Below are 21,438 nucleotides of genomic sequence, written 5' to 3' on the forward strand. Positions count from 1 at the left end.
AGAGAGATAAGTGGGTTTAGAGCTCTGGGTGGCTCCCCAGCTGGGTCTAGACTGGGTCTAGAGAGTATTTTAAATTCAGGGAATTTAAAATAGAAAGTAGCTCATCCACAGAAGGACTGGTAGCTCCCCTTACGGATAAGGGTTCAGATCGCGCGAGCAGGTGTGGGATTAGAGCTCTGGGTAGCTCCCCAGCTGGGTCTAGACTGGGTCTAGAGAGTATTTTAAATTCAGGGAATTTAAAATAGAAAGTAGCTCATCCACAGAAGGACTGGTAGCTCCCCTTATGATAAGGGTTCAGATCGCGCGAACAGGTGTGAAATGTGTGTGTTTAGTTAGTTTGTTTGTTTGCTTGTTTTAATCAATTTTAAATCATGCTTTTTATTTGTTTTTGTTTCTAATGTCTCTGTAAAGCACTTTGAATCACCTTGTTGTTGAATTGTGCTATACAAATAAATTTGCCTTGCCTTGCCTTGCCTGCCAATCTCCAACCTTCCTTTCATATCAAAAATCCTTGAAAGAGTAGTTGTCAAACAGCTAACAGATCATCTGCAGAGGAATGGTTTATTTGAAGAGTTTCAGTCAGGTTTCAGAGCTCAGCACAGCACAGAAACAGCTTTAGTGAAGGTTACAAATGATCTTCTTATGGCCTCTGACAGTGGACTCATCTCTGTGCTTGTCCTGGTAGACCTTAGTGCAGCATTCGATACTGTTGACCATAATATCCTATTAGAGCAATTAGAACATGCTGTAGGTATTACAGGTACTGCACTGCAGTGGTTTGTATCATATCTATCTAATAGACTCCAGTTTGTGCATGTAAATGGAGAGTCCGCTTCACACACTGAGGTTAATTATGGAGTTCCACAGGGTTCAGTGCTAGGACCAATTCTGTTTACATTATACATGCTTCCCTTAGGCAGCATCATTAGAAGACATAGCATACATTTACACTGCTATGCCGATGACACCCAGCTCTATCTGTCCATGAAGCCAGATAACACACACCAATCAGTTAAACTGCAGGAATGTCTTAAAGACATAAAGACTTGGATGGCCGCTAACTTTCTGCTTCTTAATTCAGATAAAACTGAGGTTATTGTACTCGGCCCTGAAAATCTTAGAAATATGGTATCTAACCAGATTCTTCCTCTGGATGGCATTACCTTGGCCTCCAGTAACACTGTGAGGAACCTTGGAGTCATTTTTGACCAGGACATGTCCTTCAACGCACATATTAAACAAATATGTAAGACTGCTTTCTTCCATTTGCGCAACATCTCTAAAATTAGAAATATCCTGTCTCAGAGTGACGCTGAAAAACTAGTTCATGCATTTATTACTTCCAGGCTGGACGACTGTAATTCATTATTATCAGGATGTCCAAAAAAACTCACTGAAAAGCCTTCAGCTAATCCAAAATGCTGCAGCAAGAGTCCTGACAGGGACTAGAAAGAGAGCAGATTTCTCCTGTTTTGGCTTCCTGTTAAATCCAGAATTGAATTCAAAATCCTGCTCCTCACATACAAGGTCTTAAATAATCAGGCCCCATCTTATCTTAATGACCTTGTAGTACCATATCACCCTATTAGAGCACTTCGCTCTCGCTCTGCAGGCCTACTTGTTGTTCCTAGAGTATTTAAAAGTAGAATGGGAGGCAGAGCCTTCAGTTTTCAGGCCCCTCTTCTGTGGAACCAGCTTCCAGTTTGGATTCAGGAGACAGACACTATCTCTACTTTCAAGATTAGGCTTCAAACTTTCCTTTTTGCTAAAGCATATAGTTAGGGCTGGACCAGGTGATCCTGAATCCTCCCTGCAATAGACATAGGCTGCCGGGGGATTCCCATGATGCATTGAGTTTTTCCTTTCCAGTCACCTTTCTCACTCACTATGTATTAATAGACCTCTCTGCATTGAATCATATCTGTTATTAACCTCTGTCTCTCTTCCACAGCATGTCTTTTATCCTGTCTTCCTTCTCTCACCCCAACCGGTCGCAGCAGATGGCCCCGCCCCTCCCTGAGCCTGGTTCTGCCGGAGGTTTCTTCCTGTTAAAAGGGAGTTTTTCCTTCCCACTGTCGCCAAAGTGCTTGCTCATAGGGGGTCATATGATTGTTGGGTTTTTCTCTGTATCTATGAAGCGCCTTGAGGCGACTTTTGTTGTGATTTGGCGCTATATAAATAAAATTGAATTGAATTGAATTGAATGATTGTAAACACATCTGAGGGCTCGATTGTACATGAGGAGACACTGGACAGGTTTGTCCTGGTTAATGCTGAGAACCTTCAGAAAGTTTTCTCCACAGTGAGACCCACCACATGTCTTTTAGATCCAATCCCTTCTTCACTCTTTAAAACACTTTATGGATTTTTTGAGGCTGAGCTTTTATACATGATGAATTGCTCTCTTCAGTTGGGTGTCTTCCCTGCTGCCTTTAAAACGGCGGTGGTGAGGCCCCTTCTGAAGAAGAGCAATTTGGATTGTCAGAATCAGAATCAGAATACTTTATTCATCCCGAGGGAAATTAGGGGTTACAGCAGGCAGCACGCTAATGGCGCATGCGCACTCACAAAGGAACCTTCTGACCAACTTTACACAAACATCACATTGGGCAGACATGTCAGAAGGTAGGCTGATAGGAAAAAACAACGAAAATACACCACATGAGGTAAGAGGAGGAGAAAAAAAAACTCCACTCAGACTGAGCTCCTAGTGGGAGAACAGTTTGATAACAGAAAAAACACCTCAGCACAAAAGCACATGACTATCAATACACCATAGAAACACGAGACAAGAAACAGGGGCGGGTAAAGGGTAAGAGAGAGCCGGCGTAGACAGCGCATCCGGTCCTGCAGCATCTGTGCTGGTCCAGTTGACTGCTATCTTCCCCGGTAGGGCACAAGCATCGAATGATTTTAATAACTACAGACCTGTATCCAACTCACCATTTTTAAGTAAAAGCTTAGAAAAACTTGTTTTTACTCAGATTAATGACTTTCTCAATGATAGACAGATCCTGGAGATATTCCAGTCTGGATTTAGGGTGAACCACAGCACAGAGACGGCTCTCCTAAAGGTTTTAAATGATCTTAGATGTAACTGGGACTCCCAAAGCTCTCAGTCCTGGTGCTACTGTATCTAAGCGCAGCCTTTGATACAGTAGACCACGCTATTCTTTTAAACAGACGGAACCACATGGTGGGCCTCTCTGGTATTGTACATAATTGGTTCACTTCCTGTCTCTCTGACAGATCTTTTATGGTGAGTATGGATACATGCTCCTCTAAGATCCATAGAATGACATGTGGTGTGCCTCAAGGGTCGGTTCTAGGCCCTGTACTTTTTAATTTGTATATGCTCCCTCTCGGCGGTGTCATCAGGAGGCATGGAGTGAACTTCCACAGTTACGCTGATGACACGCAGCTGTACATCTCCGTGTCTCCTGATGACACCAGACCAATGGATGCCCTTTTTAACTGTATCTTGGATATAAGATCTTGGATGGCAGAAAACTTTTTACAGCTTAACCAGGACAAAACTGAAGTTTTAATCGTCGGTCCTGAGGCTCAGAGAGAGAAACTCTTGTCTAAATTAGAGGCATTTTCACTATGTCCTTCGCTACAAGTGAAAAACCTGGGTGTTATTTTTGACTCTGAGCTTGGTTTTATCCCACATGTTAAACATGTAACTAAAATTGGATTTTATCATCTAAAAAATATAGCCAGAGTCGCCCTATTCTCTCTCGGGCCAACACGGAGATGCTGATGCATGCTTTTATTACCAGTCGCATTGATTACTGTAATGCCCTGCTCTCTGGTCTTCCTAAGAAGAATATTTCAACTTTACAACTTTTGCAAAACTCGGCAGCTCGTGTGCTGACGAAGACCAGAGGGCGGGCCCACATTACACCGGTTTTAGAATCGCTGCACTGGCTCCCCGTGTGTTTCAGGATCGATTTTAAAGTTCTTTTATTGGTTTTTAAATGTCTTAATGGTCTTGGGCCTTCTTATCTCTCAGATCTGCTTTTACCATACGAACCCTCGCGGACCCTGAGGTCCTCTGGCACTGGCCTTTTGATTGTCCCTAAAGTCAGGACACATACTCACGGAGAGGCAGCTTTTCAGTGGTATGGTCCTCGTCTGTGGAACAGCCCTGCCGGAGGAGCTCAGGGCCGCAGAGAACGTACATGTTTTTAAGAACAGGCTCAAGACCCACTTTTTAATTTAGCTTTTACTTAGCGTTTATTTATTTTATGCTTATTTATTCTATCCTGTTATTCTATTATTAATTTAGGATTTACCTAATATTTATTGATTTTATTCTTATTCATTTTTTAATCTTCTTACTCTATTTATATTTATATTTATATTGTATCCTGTTCTTATTTATTTTATCATTTTACCCTGTATATATCCTATTGTGTCATATCTCCAGTGTTTCCTCGGAGGGCGCTCTCTGCACCGGGGCTGTGATCGACCGTGGCTGCTGGGTCTCTGGGGTCCTCTCAGCCTGGCTGGGGGGCTCCTTTGCCTCCCTCCTGCTGTGTGCCCAGCCTGGAGGCTGCGGTCTGTGACCGGCTCCCGGTGCAGACGGCTCCCTGATATAGTGTTTCCTCACTTGACTCATGCGAGCCCAGCCCAATTTTTACTCTTTAAGTGTGTGTGTGTGTGTGTGTATGTGTGTGTGTGTGGGGGGGGATATGTGTGTATTCACATCGTTTATGTTAATGAGAGTGTGGGGAGTGAGTTGGAGGGTGGGGTGGGCTGCTTTTAACTATGTAAAGCACTTTGTGCTACATTTTTTTTGTATGAAAAGTGCTTTATAAATAAAGATTGATTGATTGATTGATTGATTGATTGATTGATTGATTGATTGATTGATTGATTGATTGATTGATTGATTGATTGATTGAAAACAGTTTGGAACCACTGGGTTAACTGCAGGTGTATAAGTCATGTAGATTCCTGCACACTGGTTTATTTGTCTTCATGAACAAACATGATCAGATTATAAAACTCATATGGAGTCATGACATAAAAATGGTTTTACATGCATCTAATCTGAGAAAAGATTGAATCGGTTAAATCTGGACTTACAGTCTCTGGATGTTTGGTCCAGTTTCACAGGAAGAACAAAAGAAAACATTTCAGTGATTCTTCAGACGAATCTGCTGCTCTACAGAGAAATCTCTGCTCCAACCATCAGCTAAACATCTCCACCTCTGACAGAAGTTCAACACACGTGCAGAAATAAGTGGCTGAAGAGACATACTGACCTAAACATACAGACAAACTGTATGATCAAAGACATTCCTTTGTCTCTGACTAGCTCTCCAGCCACGCTGGTGCTGGGGGAGGTTTTATTGTAAGCACATCCTGACAGATCTGTTTCTTGTGTTGTAAGATCACACACACACACACACACACACGTACACACAGTGCCTTGTCTTTTGTAATGGGGGGTCACATTGTACAGGTCAGTGCATTCATCAGCAGGACAAAATGTTTTATTTCCTGTTCACCACATTTCTTGACAGCTCTTGTGATCCACACCATTTTGCTTTCATCACTGAGGATGGCTCAGATGTTTTTCTTAACATGTACAATCTGATAGATAAACTGATTGCATTCTATACAACTACATTTAAATTACATGCAGGTTTTTTTTCCTCTCTTAGAGATGAAATGATATGCCAGTGCAGCCAAATATGTAGGATGACAGGACACTTTCACTGCCCTGTCTCTAACATGACGATCATACGGCGTGGGGATATGGCATTTATTGTCATGTTACGAATTAAGCCTCTGGGCTCTGCGCTGGCCATTTGTGGCCACTTCACATCTTTTTTTTGACCATTTTTGTTGTGTTAATGCAAATGAAATAAAACCTCCCAAGTACATGAATAAAACATTTAGAATTTGCAATATGAACTATAAACCACCTTTGGCCCTAAAGTTTGTTTCTGGGGGTGTCTTTTTTCTAAAAGCCAGTGCTTCAGGAAGGTGAAGACAAATTGTGATTATTATTATAGAGATGAAACTTGGCCCAGGTGTAGAGTAGGTGGCCCAGAGGAAGAATGTGTTGAAAGGTTGATGCCAACTATCAAGTATGATTTGTAATGAAGTTTTAAAAATGATGTGATTCTATTGCAATGACCTGATTGAATTATTCAGGTTGACCCTGGTTCTGCGATTTTGTATTTCATAGCACCGTGTAGTTTTATAACAGATAAGGGACAGTTACTCTCAGGTTCATTACAGATACTCAATATTGCATCAAATTCAAAAATTCATTAAAAGTCACCCTTGGCAGTTGATGTGAAAAAAGGTCTTCTGGTTCATCCTATTGAAGTTTGGGCCAAGTCTTATCTCAAATGGTTCTCATATTCTTTCAGACTGCAGGCTTACTTGTGGTTCCAAGAGTATTTTAAGGTTGAAAGGCAGGTTGAGTCTTCAGCTCTCAGGCCCCTCTTCTGTAGAAACAGCTCTCAAGATGAATTCAGGAGACAAACACCTGTCTCTGCTTTTGAGATTAGCCTTAAAACTTTCCTTTTTGACAAATAACATAGTTCGGGTGGATCAGGTGACCCTGAATCTTCCCTCATTTATGTTGCAGTAAGCTGGGGCTCCTGCGGGCTTCACATGATATATGTAGTTTTTCTTATTCAGTCACTCTGTGTTTATACACCTCTCTGCATTTATTCATTAGTTAGTATGTATCTCTTGCTCTCTTCCACAGTGTATATGTTGTCCTGTCTCCTTCCCATCAACCTCAGCCAGTCAGAGTACATGGCTGTCCCTCCCTGAGCATGGCTCTGCCGGAGGTTTCCACCCTTTCAAAGGGAGTTTTTCAGACTCTGTCTGTCTCATCATGGTCACCTAAACGCAGCGCACAGTAATGTCAGGTTTTGTAATAAGGCAGATCGCGCTAACATAATATGCACTGTTTGTCAAGTCAAACCGAGTAGGAGGTGGAGAGCCCTGAGGCAAAAAATTAAAAGTGACTGGAGGGCAGAACTAATCTTGTGTCTGGGTTTCTGTTAGTGATGTGCGATACCACTGATTTCCTTTCCAATCCGATACCAAGTAATATTCAGGGTGGTATCGACGATACTGATCCGATACTCTGTACCAAAACTTATTTTATTTATTGTATCTCAAATTATTATTATTATTATTATTATTATTTTTTTTTTTTTCTGCCTGTCCCGTTTGACTCTTTTGCATCAGAATTATTGTCTAAAGGCGAAGAAAGATGCCCAACGGATTTACTTTACCAAATGGACCATCCCAGCCTTGCCGTAATGGTCTATTTGATTCACCTTTTATTGTTTATTTTATTTGGGGATTGTTGAAATCTCCCAATTCTTTGAATCTTTGGGCTGAAGGAAGGACAATACTCGGTGTATAAATGCTCAATCAACAATCATTTATTCCATACAATTCAACACTTAAGAGCATAAGGACCAACATGATGGGGAGACATGCCTGCAGAGGGTCACCGCAAGTCTCAAAATGGTGACAGATCTCACAGCCTCTTATAGCCTCTAGTGGCCCCCACCTAGTCATAAAAGCCTAAACATTCACGTTCTTTCTCTGTTACGGTGCCTAAGTTATGACCTCGGCTCCCTGTCTTTCTACCCTCTGAAAGGGTGGGGGTATGGAATGTGGTCTGTCTCATCTATCCTAGACATAGAGTCTCCTTTCTCTTCATGATTCAACAGTAAAGCATGTCAAGAAAACAGTGTAAGACATTCACAGCAGATCAAGGATACAGAGTGATGCGCACTTATCTAATGAACTACAAAATGATTATGTTCTTTTAACCCAAAAGTATAATAAGGACTAAACTACATACACAGCACACCATCCAAACTAAAGGATAATATATGACCTACAGCAGTTAACATTATTCAACTACTTTAACTACAAGTATAAGATAACATATGATAACAGAATAATCTCACAGGATAAAGGGCAAAAAACAAAAACCAACAAAATAAGCAGACAAAAATACAATACTCCAGGGGCACCCCACCCCCGAAGTGGCCCGAGCGAGCACCAGGCTCCAGGCCCCGACAAGCAGCCACCAGGAGTGATCCGGTGTGTACCTGGACGCCCATCCCCGGACACAAAGAACCACCAACGCACCGATGTCTGAGGGAGTCCGCCACTGGCAGGGGAAGTGGTGGTGGGTGGAGATAGGCCTCCAAATCTTGGAGGGCCTGAGATGTCCCCAGAGAGGTGGCGCCTGACACCCAACCTGATATATAGACACAAGACATACAGGCACACACAGACACAAACATCCATTCCCACCCTCATGCTCTCATATGCACTCACTCCACACTCACCCAACGTGGAGACAGACATAGAGGTACTCTTGCCGCTGGAGGGGGAAACTGCACCCAGACCCAGGTGGTGTTACCCTTTTTCCTGTGGTGGGGAGAAGCAGACCACCCCTCCTCCTGGCTGTGGTGATGTGTGGGTGTTCATGTGGTGATAGGGTTTGCCAGCAGGGGGCGCTGTATTTGAGAGGGCTCATGAATGCCTCTAGGGGCATTGCCTCCATAAAAGAAGACTGGTCTGTGAATGGTGAATCAAATGTTTGGAGCAGTAGCTCGCAAAAGACAAGTGGATGCTGTGTTATTTTTCAAAGCTCTACGAAGACAACACATGGTACCAGGAGTAAAAGTGGGAGAGTGGAAGCGATAGCAGCTCAAAGTTCTGTTTGAGATGGAAAGTTTGAAGCCACCGGTGGGACTGAAACTGGTGGGGAATGTGGACAGCAACTGGCGGTGTTTTAAGAAGCAGTTTGAGCTGTATATGGCTGCCATGGGACTGGACTCTAAACCCGATGCCAGGAAAATTGCATTGCTGCTCACGGTAGCTGGTCCTCAAGTCTTCAACACGTTTGAGTTTGAGGAAGTTGGTGACAGGCAGCGTTGGGTAAGTTACTTTAAAATAGTAACTTAGTTACATTACTAGTTACTTCTCTCAAAAGTAACTCAGTTACTTCAAGTTACTCGTTACTTTCAAAGTAACTAGTTACTAGGGAAAGTAACTTTGGTTTTACTCAGACTTCTCTTGTTAATGTGTTGCTTCCATAACTTTGCAGTCTTCTAGCTTGCTTACTTGCCACAGTGCACTGTGCCACCTACCAATAGAAAGGAAAAGATAATGTGCATATTTCCACGAGAGAAATCCCACGCCTGGACCGTCATTGACTGCTGCCATGATTCTAGCCTACGTCACAGCGTCATGTGCGCCTTTTACATCCAACACAAAAACTGCAGTCGTGGTGCGTTCGATTGTACTCGGAACTCGGAAATTCTGCCTTCTGAATAGGAAGATGTAGGTAACACCAGACTGCAGATGAGCTGCATACAGGGCTGGACTGGGACAGAAAATTGGCCCGGACATTTTGACTAGAGACCGGCCCACCATTATAGGAAAAATCATAAAGCCTTTGAATGAAAATAAACACTGTTGTGACAGTGATGTTCACTGTTCTGATGGTATATATGCATCAATCTATCAATCGTTTGTTGTAAGATTCAGAATAATTATTTTTTAAAAGCTAGATATTTTAAATGAGAATAAGAAAGTATTTCTTTGTGTCCCCCTCTCCCTGTTAATGCCCTACCTGCCCCCTGGCAACACTTTGCTAGACCCGCCCCTGCACAGTTACCAGCTGTCAGCTACTTAAAAAAGGATCCTGGTGTTATTTGTCTCTCAGAAACAGTTCAAGAGAGATACTCATTCATGTCACCTAAAAGGTAAACCTGTTTCTCCATCACCTGTTCAGCTCTGATGATCCAGTAAGGACATCTCCTGGTTTCATCTTCATGTTTCCCTCTCACCACATATCCAAACCGACATCATGACCAGCAGCTTTACAGCTGTGGCTCCAGCAAACATCAGCTGATACTAGAAATTAATATTAAATAAATTCTAACAACAGCTGATCAAGCTTAAACGTGCTGCTGTTGTTTAGCGCGACATCCGCTGGTTTCCTCTTTTGGCGCAAAGTGGGCGATAAACAAACAAGAGAGAAAAGCCGATCAGCTGATCATTGATCAGTTTTCATGATTGAAGTAGAAACGGGAGAGAGAGGGGGGAGAATGAAAGAAGAAGAGGCAGCTGTGCAGCAAAGACACAGAATAACTGCAGCTTTGTGCCTTTTTCATTGTAGCTGAATTACGGGACAAACTGTTCCTTTTCACCTCAATAAGAAACGCGTAATATTTTCTCTGAATACCAGACGGGACGGTTGGCAACTCTAATAACTTATGAACAAAATAAAGTTCAACATCATTAACTTCATAGCACCACCCAGCTGTATAGAAACTCCGTCATGCTAGCTAGCACGCAGTACGGAAAAAGTCAGCACAACGAAAATAAACTCCACCTAAACTTGGTTCATATCTGACCCAGAGAGACTGCAGGTCATAACTTCTTACCTGAAGTTCAGTTCACACTTGGACCGGCAGACGCCTCAGGTTTCTTTTCCTTCTGTGTCCCCTTTCTCCAGCCCGAGAACGTGTTGCTTTCTCTCATCCACCTGCTGGCCTCCACCACTTGCTAATGTTACTGAATCTGTGGAAGCTCCGCGATAGCCACCACACGAAGTAACGAGTAACGACCCTATCTGAATCCCAGTAACGACTAACGCGTTCCTGGTTTTGGCATAATAACTAGTTACCGTGCTCGTTACCACAATAATAACGTAGTTACTGTAACGCCTTACTTAATAACGCGTTAGTCCCAACACTGGTGACAGGAATAAGTACGACAAAGTGGTTTAAAAGTTTGATGCACACTGTTCACCACAGAAGAACACAGTATATGAAAGGTATGAAAGGTAAGGAAAATTATAAGATGGCGCCGGTGAGGTCGGCTGCCGTCACGACTGCTCCGACCACTTTGTCTTTGTCTTTGTTTTTTAAGTTAGTTTTTAGCGTTTCTAAATAGGCAAAATCATCACCATTGGGTACATTAGGTATGACGGTGACACTCTTGTTTCTATTGGTATACAATGTACTCACAATTCGAAGTTTTTAACTCCGGATCCGAGCTGGCCGAGTGAGATCTTGAGGGAGAACAAAGGGAAGCGGCGGCGGCGGCCTAGAGGGAAGCGAGCCGGCGTCAGGAACAGGCTGAGAGCTCGTGCACACCGCACACCTCTGCCTAGCATCCTGCTCGCCAACGTCCAGTCACTGGAGAACAAGCTTGATGACCTCAGGGCCAGGATAAAGTTCCAGAGAGACATTCGGGACTGCAATCTCCTCTGCTTCACCGAGACATGGCTGAACCCAGCGGTGCCGGACCACGCCATCCAGCCGGCCGAGTTCTTCTCGGTTCACCGCATGGACAGGACACGGGACTCGGGGAAGTCAAGGGGAGGCGGCGTGTGTTTAATGGTGAACAACAACTGGTGCAACAGTGCGAACGTTGTTCCTCTCACACGCTCCTGCACACCAAATCTGGAACTGCTGTCCATCATGTGTCGTCCTTTTTATCTACCTCGGGAATTTACATCACCAGAGTTGCCCCTGGTGAGAGGCGGCGGGCTGGGGTGGGTATTCTAATATCCCCTCGGCTTGCTGCCGGTACGTTGGGGTTTTTCCCGGTGGACGGGAGGGTTTGTTCCCTGCGCCTTAGGGTCGGGGAACGGGTCCTGACTGTCATCTGCGCTTATGCGCCGAGTGGCAGTTCAGAGTACCCAGCCTTCTTAGAGTCCCTGGGGGGCGTTCTGGAAGGTGCTCCACCTGGAGACTCTGTTGTCCTGCTGGGAGACTTCAATGCTCACGTGGGCAACGACAGCGAGACCTGGAGGGGCGTGATTGGGAGGAACGGCCTCCCTGATCTGAACCCGAGCGGTGCTTTGTTATTGGACTTCTGTGCTAATCACAGTTTGTCCATAACGAACACCCTGTTCGAACATAAGAGTGTCCATAAGTGCACGTGGCACCAGGACGCTCTAGGCTGTAGGTCGATGATCGATTTTGTAATCGTATCACCAGACCTGCGACCATATGTTCTGGACACTCGGGTAAAGAGAGGGGCTGAGCTGTCAACTGATCACCACCTGGTGGTGAGTTGGACCAGGTGGCGGGGGAGGACACTGGACAGACCTGGTGCACCTAAACGCGTAGTGAGGGTGTGCTGGGAACGTCTAGCAGAGGCCCCAGTCTGCGAGATCTTCAACGCACACCTCCGGCAGAGCTTCAACAGCATTCCGAGGGAGACTGGGGACATTGAGTCCGAATGGACCATGTTCAGCGTCTCCATTGCCGAAGCTGCTGCATTGAGCTGCGGCCGCAGGGTGGTTGGTGCCTGCCGTGGTGGTAATCCCCGAACCAAATGGTGGACACCAGAGGTGAAGGGAGCCACCAGGCTGAAGAAGGAGTCCTATCTGGCTTGGTTAGCCTGTGGGACTCCGGAGGCAGCTGACAGGTATCGACAGGCCAAGCGGAATGCGGCTCGGGCAGTGGCTGAAGCAAAAACTCGGGTGTGGGAGGAGTTCGGAGAGGCCATGGAAAAAGACTTTCGGACTGCCTCGAAGAGATTCTGGCAAACCGTCAGGCGTCTCAGGAGGGGAAAGCGGTGCTCTACCTGCACTGTGTATAGTGCTGGTGGAGCGCTGTTGACGTCGACTGAGAAAATTGTCAGGCGGTGGAAGGAATACTTCGAGGACCTCCTTAATCCCACTGACACGTCTTCCGAGGAGGAAGCAGAGTCTGGGGATGAGGGGAATGACCCGCCAATTTCCGGGGGCGAGGTCACTGAGGCAGTTAAACAACTCCTTGGTGGCAGAGCCCCTGGTGTTGACGAGGTCCGCCCCGAGTTCCTGAAGGCTCTGGACGTTGTAGGGCTGTCCTGGTTGACACGCCTTTGCAATGTTGCGTGGAGATCAGGGGCAGTACCTGTGGACTGGCAGACCGGGGTGGTGGTCCCCATCTTTAAGAAGGGGGACCGGAGGGTGTGTTCCAACTACAGGGGGATCACACTCCTCAGCCTCCCTGGGAAAGTCTATGCCAGGGTGCTGGAAAGGAGAGTTCGTCCGCTAGTCGAACCTCGGATACAGGAGGAACAATGCGGTTTTCGTCCTGGTCGCGGAACACTGGACCAGCTCTTTATCCTCTCGAGGGTACTTGAGGGCGCATGGGAGTTTGCCCAACCAGTCTACATGTGTTTTGTGGACTTGGAGAAGGCATTCGACCGTGTCCCTCGGGGTGTCCTGTGGGAGGTGCTGCGGGAGTATGGGGTGTCTGGCCCATTGCTACGGGCCATTCGATCCCTATACAACCGTTGCAGGAGCTTGGTTCGCATTGCCGGCAATAAGTCGGACTCGTTCCCGGTGGGTGATGGGCTCCGCCAGGGCTGCCCTTTGTCTCCGGTTCTGTTCATAATTTTTATGGACAGGATTTCTAGGCGCAGCCAAGTGGCGGAGGGCTTTCGCTTTGGTGGCCTCAGAATCTCATCTCTGATTTTTGCAGATGATGTGGTTCTGTTGGCTTCATCAGGTGAGGGCCTCCAGCTCGCACTGGAACGGTTCGCAGCCGAGTGTGAAGCAGCGGGAATGAGGATTAGCACCTCCAAATCTGAGGCCATGGTTCTCAGCCGGAAAAGGGTGGAGTGCCCTCTCCGGGTCGGGGATGAGTTCCTGCCCCAAGTGGAGGAGTTCAAGTATCTCGGGGTCTTGTTCGCGAGTGATGGGAGAAGGGAGCCGGAGATCGACAGACGGATTGAGGCTGCAGCTGCAGTAATGCGGACGCTGCACCGGTCCGTCGTGGTGAAGAGGGAGCTGAGTGTAAAAGCAAAGCTCTCAATTTACCGGTCGATCTACGTCCCTACCCTCACCTATGGCCACGAGCTGTGGGTAGTGACCGAAAGAACGAGATCGCGGATACAAGCGGCAGAAATGAGCTTCCTCCGAAGGGTGGCTGGCCTCTCCCTTAGAGATAGGGTGAGAAGTTCGGCCATCCGGGAGGGGCTCAGAGTAGAGCCGCTGCTGCTCCACATCGAAAGGAGTCAGCTGAGGTGGTTCGGGCATCTGACAAGGATGCCCCCTGGGCGCCTCCTGGGTGAGGTGTTCCAGGCATGTCCCACCGGGAGGAGGCCCCGGGGCAGACCCAGGACACGCTGGAGAGATTATATCTCTCGGCTGGCCTGGGAACGCCTTGGTGTTCCCCCGGATAAGCTGGAGGAGGTGGCTGGGGAGAGGGAGGTCTGGGCCTCTTTGCTTAGGCTGCTGCCCCCGCAACCCGGCCTCGGATAAGCGGTTGAAGATGGATGGATGGATGGATGGATGGAATTTACATCGGTCATTGTAAGTGCCGTTTATATTCCACTACAAGCGGACACGGTCACCGCCTTATGCGAGCTGCATGAGGCACTCACACAGCACCAGACACAACACCGGGACGCTGCGCTTATTGTGATGGGGGACTTTAATAGCGCCAACCTCAAACGCGCAGCGCCGAACTTTTATCAACACATCACCTGCCCCACCAGAGGTGAAGGGACACTGGACCACTGCTACACTATGGTCAAGGACGGCTACAAGGCACAATCCCGCCCTCCGTTTGGCAAATCTGATCACGCCGCCATCTTCCTCATGCCAAAATACAAACAAAGGCTGAAACAGGAAGTTCCGGTTCAGAGGAAGATCGCGTGCTGGACTGATCAATCGGTGGCCGCGTTAAGTCAAGTCAAGTCAACTTTAATTGTCAATTCTGCCACATGTACAGGACATACACAGAATAGAAATTGCGTTACTCTCAAACCCTAGTGATTAGAAAAATGCAAATAAAATAATTAAAAAGTAAAAATTTAAATAAATACAATACAATTTCACGTATAACAAAAAAAAGCTATGCAATATACAATATACAATATTCAAGTAAGGAGGCATAGTGGTGCAAAATAGGCAAATAGTGCAAATGGAGATTTAGTAGTATACGATAAGAGATAGTGTAACAACAAAGTCTTATGAGGTAATGGCAGTCCAATGCTCCACAAAGTGACTGGAGCAGGCCAGTGAGTGCGTCAGAGAGTGAGTGTGTGTGTGTGTGTGTGTGTGTGTTTGTGTGTGTGTGTGACAGAGTTCAGTGAGACCGTGGTGGAGAAGAGGGGAGAGGGGGCAGAATCGGGAGGGAGTTAAGCTTCCTGACAGCCTGATGGATGAAGCTGTCCTTCAGTCTGCTGGTCCTGGCCTGGAGACTCTGCAGTCTCCTCCCTGACGGCAGCAGCTTGCATTGGGTGCGTGGGATCAGCCGCTATGCAAAGGGCTTTTTTAGTGAGACAGGTGCTGTAAATGTCCTGGAGGGAGGGGAGAGAGACACCAATGATCCTCTCCGCAGCCCTCACTATGCGTTGGAGGGTTCTATGACAGGACGCATTGCAGGCTCCAAACCACACAGTGATGCAGCTCGACAGGATGCTCTCGATGGTGCCTCTGTAGAAAGTGTACATGATGGGGGCTGGTGCTCCTGCTCTTCTTAGTTTGCGGAGAAAGAAGAGACGCTGCTGTGATTTCTTGGCCAGTGCTGTGGTGTTGTTCGTCCAGGAGAGATCTTCTGTGATGTGCACACCCAGGAACTTGGTGCTGCTCACTCTCTCCACAGACGCTCCGTCAATGGTCAGAGGAGCATGTTGGGTGTGCATTCTCCTGAAGTCCACAACAATCTCCTTCGTCTTCTCCACATTCAGAGAGAGATTGTTGTCAGCACACCACGTGGCCAGGCGTCTCACCTCACTTCTGTAGTCGGTCTCATCCCTGTTGCTAATGAGACCCACCACCGTTGTGTCGTCCGCAAACTTGATGAAGAGGTTGGAGCTGTATGATGGAGTGCAGTCATGGGTCAGCAGAGTGAAGAGGAGGGGGCTCAGCACACATCCCTGCGGGGCCCCCGTGTTTAAAATGATGGTGCTGGATGTATTACTGCCGACCCGTACTGCTTGAGGTCTTCCGGTGAGGAAATCCAACAGCCAGTTGCACAGTGAGGTGTTGAGCCCCAGCTGGACCAGTTTTTGAGTGAGCTGTTGGGGGATTATGGTGTTGAATGCTGAACTGAAATCTATGAACAGCATTCGAACATATGAATCTTTTTTGTCCAGGTGTGTGAGTGCCGAGTGGAGTGCAGTGGAGATGGCATCATCGGTTGAGCGGTTGGGCCGATACGCAAACTGGAAGGGATCCAGGGAGGGGGGCAGGACAGTCTTGATGTGTTGCATGACTAGTCGTTCGAAGCACTTCATCAGGATGGGAGTAAGTGCAACAGGACGGTAGTCATTAAAGCAGGAGGGAGATGACTTTTTTGGGACCGGAATGATTGTGGTGGCTTTAAAACATGTGGGGACGACAGCCTGGATGAGTGATATGTTGAAGATGTCTGTGAAGACATCAGTGAGTTCCACTGCACAGTCTCTCAGTGCACGACCAGGAATGTTGTCAGGACCCGGAGCTTTACGTGCATTGATCCTGCTGAGGGATCTCCTCATGCTGTCCGGGGACAGAGTCATCACCTGGTCACCAGGAGGGGGTGGGATCTTCTGTGCAGTGGTGCTGTTTCGGACTTCAAAGCGAGCAAAGAAAGTGTTCAGCTCGTTCAGCAGGGGGATAGTGCTATCACAAGTCTGTGGTGGGGGCTTGTAATCTGTGATGGTCTGAATGCCCCGCCACAGGCTCCGTGAGTCTCTGCTGTCTTTGAAGAAAGAAAGTTAAAGGACGCACTCGATGACGCAGACTGGGGCATGTTCAGAAACAGCTCCGACGATGACGTCAACGTGTTTACGGAAGCGGTTGTGGGATTCATCGGGAAACTAGCGGATGATACCGTGGAGACAAAGACTATCACAACGTTTCCCAACCAGAAGCCGTGGGTGGATAAAACCATCCGCGACGCTCAGAGATCCCGCACCACTGCCTACAACACGGGACTCACGACGGGGGACATGGACCCGTACAAAGCCGTGTCATATAACGTGCGGAGGGCGGTGAAAGAGGCGAAGCAGCGCTACGGGAGGAAACTAGAGTCACAACTCCAACAGAGTGACTCTAGGAGCCTGTGGCGGGGACTAAGGACAATAACGGACTATAAAGCACCAACAACCGGTATGACGAACGCGGCCGTGACTCTGGCAGACGAGCTGAACACTTTCTATGCTCGCTTCGAGGCTGCAGCTAAGGTCTCCAACAATGCTAGTGTTAGCGGCGCTAACGGCTGCAGACAGGAAGATACTGCCAGCACCGGAAACGTGCTCGTCATCTCCGAGCATGAAGTAAGGAGAGCCTTCAAGAGAGTGAACACCAGGAAAGCAGCAGGACCAGACGGCATCCCAGGTCGTATCCTAAGAGACTGCGCATACCAGCTAGCTCCTGTGTTCACTGAGATATTCATGATCATTCATGATCCCCACATGCTTCAAAGAGTCCATCATTGTTCCTGTCCCGAAGAAACCCCACCCTGCTTCTCTCAATGACTATCGCCCTGTAGCCCTCACCTCAGTAGTGATGAAGTGCTTTGAACGCCTGGTCAGAGACTTCATCAGTTCTTCACTACCAGACACACTGGACCCACTACAGTTTGCTTACCGTCCAAATCGTTCCACAGACGATGCCATCTCTCACCTCCTCCACACATCACTCACTCACTTGGACACTAGAAGGGGGAATTATGTTAAAATGCTCTTCATAGATTACAGCTCTGCATTTAACACCATAATTCCCTCCACACTCACCACCAAGCTGGAGCATCTGGGACTCAGCTCATCTATGTGTCAGTGGATCTCCAACTTCCTAACTGGCAGACCACAGGCAGTAAGGATGGGCGGACATGTCTCAGCCTCCACCACTCTCAGCACTGGAGCCCCCCAGGGGTGTGTTCTGAGCCCCCTGCTGTACTCTTTGTACACATATGACTGTGTGGCCACTACCAGCTCCACCACCATCATCAAGTTTGCTGACGACACCGTCGTGGTGGGCCTGATCTCTGATAACAACGAGACGGCCTACCTGAAGGAGATTAGGAATCTGGAGAACTGGTGCCAGAGGAACAACCTCCTTCTAAACGTCAGTAAGACAAAGGAGCTGATAGTGGACTTCAGCACTAAGCAGGAGAGGAACTACCAGACCCCCGTCATCAACGAGTGCCCAGTGGAGAGAGTGGACAGCTTCAAATACCTCGGAGTTCACATCACGCAGGACCTGTCATGGTCCTGTCACATCAACACCGTGGTGAAAAAGACCCGTCAGCGTCTCTACCACCTCAGACGCTTGAGAGACTTCCAACTGCCCTCCAAGGTGCTCAGGAACTTTTACTCCTGCACCATAGAGAGCATCCTGGCGGGAAACATCTTAACCTGGTTCGGGAACAGCACCATGCAGGACAGACGAGCTCTACAGAGGGTTGTGCGGTCAGCTGAGCGCACCATCCGCTCCGAGCTCCCTGACCTGCACTCAATCTACAGCAGGCGGTGCTGGACCAAGGCCAGGAAGATGGTGAAGGACCTCAGCCATCCCAACAACAGACTGTTCTCTCTGCTGAGGTCAGGAAAGCGATTCCGCTCCCTGAAGACCAACACAGAGAGACTGAGGAGGAGCTTCTTCCCGCAGGCGATACGGTCTCTCAATCACACCACCACACAGTACTGACCCACACATACAGTTCTTACACACACACTGGACTTTCTGGACATTGTTTTCACTTCATCACTTAAATCACTTTAAGCATATTTGCACTGCACAAGACATAATGTGGATTGCACAACACTGGACATTATATTCTTCATTTCCAGTTAATACTTGTACAGCTGCTGTTATTGTGTGTGTGTGTATGTGTGCATATATATATATTTATTTATTTATTTATTTATTTATTTATATTTCTTCATACATTCTTATATAGTTCTATATTGTGTATTTTGTTGTACAGTTATTTTATTTTCAATTTAATTTATATATTTTATCTTATTCTTTCCCAGTTAAATTTACCCTTCATTCTAATTTGTGTTGTACAGTTATTTCATTTTTAACCTTAATTTTTCATATTTTATTCCTTCTTAGTTAAATTTACCCTTTAATTTTTCATATTTATTTCATATCTTATTCATAGCCCTTTCCTTTTTTTTTTTTTTCTCTTTAGGTCACAAGCAGTTGTCTAAGCATTTCACTGACATCAGGACACAGGATAAGGACAGGATGAGACTTTGCACTGAGAGACAGAAGAGCAGCTTCATCACAGAGTCACAGTTTACTGAGTAAAAAAGACCAACTGGAAGAGAAGAAACACAGTCAGCTGCAGGTCACCAGAAATGTTCAATAGTTTCTTCAAATGTCACAAAAGCTGTTAGACTTGACCTTTAAACCTGAACTAAGACCTCTGTAGAGGAGAACGGTCTCTTTATCATCAAGCAGAAATGAAGTTCTCCATCACAAGTTAAAGTCCTGTATTCAGACTGTTAGTTTTAATTCTGTCAATTTGACTTCATTCAGTGGATAGTCATCACGACTGATTCATTAACACGTGAACATTTTTATTGTCAGATAATAAATGTGACACTCTACTTCAGTCTCAATCAGTTAAAAATAATTGATCATAGAGTCAGTGGGAGGTCAGCTGGATATGTTTCTGAAACCAGTTATTTTATTTATGACCAGTAAAATACACCAGTGATATCAAAATAAATAAACTAAACACGTTTATATCATAGTTTTTTTGTTTACAGTGACGTTTTCCCTTTTCCTTGTTTTCCTGTTGTGAGCAGGCAGAAAAATGAAATAAATGATATAAAACCCAAACAAACTCTATTTAAGTTTTGAAAAGACAGAGTCTATAAATATTGATTATTGATCGTGCTGTGTGTGTCAGATCATGTTCACCTCCAGCTGCTGTCTGCCTGGACACTGATGACATCATGAGCTGTGAGCTCTGTGATTGGCTGCTCTGTGTTAGAGCTCAGCTGCACTTTCAGTTCACTCACAGACTCTCACACACACTCTGTGAGGTTCACACACACACTCACAGTTTAACTGTCAGAGAGCTGCTGATGAAGATGAAGGAGCTGCTCCTCTTCCTCTCCTGTGTCCTCTGTGTCTCTGCTGACGGTGAGTTTGTCTCTGTAAACAGCAGCTTATTGATCAGGTTATTGATCAGGTCACTGATCAGTGTTTGATGTGTTTCAGGTCTGCACAGTGACATTAGAATCAATGGCTGTTCAGACTCTGATGGAGAGACCATGTATGGACTGGATGGTGAAGAGAAAGCCTACGCAGACTTCAACAAACAGGAGTTGATCTACCCCCAGCCTCCTTTTGTCATCAACCCTTTCCACTACCAGGAAGGAACTTATGACACAGCTGTGGGTAATCAACAGATCTGCAGAGCTAACCTGAAGACTGACAGTAAAGGCATGAAGGACTTCCCTCTAGAACGCGGTAAATACAACATGTAACACCTGTCTCACCTCACCTGTGTTTACCTGCACGCTCTGTAGAGTAACACACTGATGACATCATCAGCACTGATTTACTTTGTCCAATCAAACACAGCCAGCTTCAACCTGATTAAATATATGAAATAATTCCACCTTAAGCACATTCATACTGATCATGTGTACAGAAACACTGACGTGTTTATATTTGTGTTTATATTTCAGTATTTCTGAATGCAGTATTCTGCATTTACTGCAGATCACAGTTTATTTTATTTTTCCTCCTTTTAGTTCCTCTGAAGCTGAACTGAGTCTGTCTGTAGTTTAACTTCATGATTCTGACCTCACTCTAGCTTCTCTCACACAGACAGTGATGACATCATCTGAGTGAACACCTGAACGTTTTATTGGTTTATCATCATCATGATCACCTGCTGATGGGAACCAGCTGAAGCTCTGATCCTCTGCCTGATGTGTTTGTGCACAGATGCTCCTTCAGGTGTGATGATCTACACCAGAGATGAGGTGGAGTTTGGAGAGAATAACACTCTGATCTGTCACGTGACTGGTTTCTATCCTGCTCCTGTCAACGTCTCCTGGACCAAGAACGGACAGAAGGTCACAGGATCCAGCATCAACGTTCCCTATCTCAACAAAGACGGGACCTTCACCCAGATCTCCAGACTGCAGTTCACCCCACAGCAGGGAGACATCTACAGCTGTGCAGTGCAACATCTGGCCCTGACTGAACCAGCAACCAAGATCTATGGTGAGAAAACTTTATTTAAAAAGAGAAACTGACAGAAATACAGAGGTGAAGACTGAGCCCAGTAGTAATAAGTGGTTCACTGTTTCTCGTCTTTGTCTCCAGATGTGCAGGCGTCCTCTCAGTCTGATCCAGGTGTTGGACCCTCTGTGTTCTGTGGAGTGGGTCTGACTGTGGGTCTGCTCGGTGTGGCTGCTGGAACCTTCTTCCTCATCAAAGGGAATGAGTGCAGCTGA

The 21,438-nt window shown here is 46.4% G+C and overlaps 1 protein-coding gene across 2 annotated transcripts; it reads left to right on the forward strand.

The window, feature by feature from the left end:
* Positions 1-20,021: 20,021 nt before the first annotated feature.
* On the forward strand, positions 20,022-21,438 carry LOC146576891 (H-2 class II histocompatibility antigen, A-Q alpha chain-like). 2 transcript variants are annotated; one of them, XM_085251021.1, is made up of 5 exons: positions 20,022-20,110; positions 20,189-20,440; positions 20,924-21,205; positions 21,249-21,269; positions 21,338-21,438. In XM_085251021.1, the coding sequence occupies exons 1-5, from the start codon at positions 20,053-20,055 to the stop codon at positions 21,436-21,438; spliced, it is 714 nt and encodes a 237-aa protein (XP_085107147.1). In that variant the 5' UTR covers positions 20,022-20,052. The 2 variants fall into 2 exon arrangements, with proteins under 2 accessions (XP_085107147.1, XP_085107135.1); XM_085251009.1 differs by lacking the exon at positions 21,249-21,269 and having other exon boundaries at positions 21,308-21,438.

The sequence above is a fragment of the Mchenga conophoros genome, linkage group LG3 (assembly GCF_057382185.1).
Source record: "Mchenga conophoros isolate Kocher_MC1m ecotype Shallow Benthic linkage group LG3, M_conophoros_male_GT1.1, whole genome shotgun sequence".
Lineage (NCBI taxonomy): Eukaryota > Metazoa > Chordata > Actinopteri > Cichliformes > Cichlidae > Mchenga > Mchenga conophoros.